This window comes from Penaeus monodon, chromosome 23 (genome assembly GCF_015228065.2).
Source record: "Penaeus monodon isolate SGIC_2016 chromosome 23, NSTDA_Pmon_1, whole genome shotgun sequence".
In the NCBI taxonomy this organism is placed as follows: Eukaryota; Metazoa; Arthropoda; class Malacostraca; order Decapoda; family Penaeidae; genus Penaeus; species Penaeus monodon.
The window spans coordinates 8,803,943-8,804,602 of record NC_051408.1 but is presented as its reverse complement, the minus strand read 5'-3'; the positions used below and the strand labels follow the sequence as shown (position 1 = coordinate 8,804,602).

Genomic DNA, 660 nt, shown 5'->3' with positions numbered 1-660 from the left:
CCTGCGTTCGTCAGACTGAAATCAACGAAAGTTCCTTTGATTGGAAAGATGTGGTGATGTGTGAAGACCGACAATGACTCAAAACCTAAGAAAAGCGTCCTCTTACATTCTGTGCTGCAATATACTGGTTCCTATCCCTTATGGAGGCTGGGAGATGTGTTTCCAAAGCGAAAGGGGAATCTGTTAACACGTCCTACTGAAGAAACAAGGCTGACGGAGTGTCGAAATGAAAACGCATAGATATCGACCCAGTTGGTAAGTGTTTATAGACCCTTCAGAGCTCTGTACTTGTCATCATCTTCCTCGTTGTCATCGCCATCGTCTTTGTTCAGATGGCCGAGTTCTAATCATACGGACGATGAATAACACCGTACTTTGTTATACTGTATTGTAATAGTGACACGTTTTACATTTGATTAGTACCTTTAGACGATTTTCCTATAATTATACGCGTATTTTCGGGGAGGGGGGGGTATGTGTGGTTGAGTTGGTGAATGAGTGTGTATGTGTATCCGATGTTAAAGACCTGATATTCCTTTCTTATCTTTTGCATGTGTTAGTCAAGTTAGGTTAATTAATGTGAATAGCAGAAAATCACGTGATAAGTTTTTGAAATTGAAGTAATTGCATCTCACTCACAAGGAATGAGATTCGTAACGT

General features: G+C 40.5%; 1 protein-coding gene across 1 annotated transcript in view; it reads left to right on the top strand.

The window, feature by feature from the left end:
* The window catches only part of LOC119588128 (secretin receptor-like), a gene marked incomplete in the record, with an annotated part of 160,037 nt that overhangs the window by 434 nt on the left and 158,943 nt on the right, over positions 1–660 (top strand). The window contains 1 exon segment of the mRNA XM_037936835.1: positions 15–255. Coding sequence (XP_037792763.1) covers positions 227–255 — 29 coding nt within the window.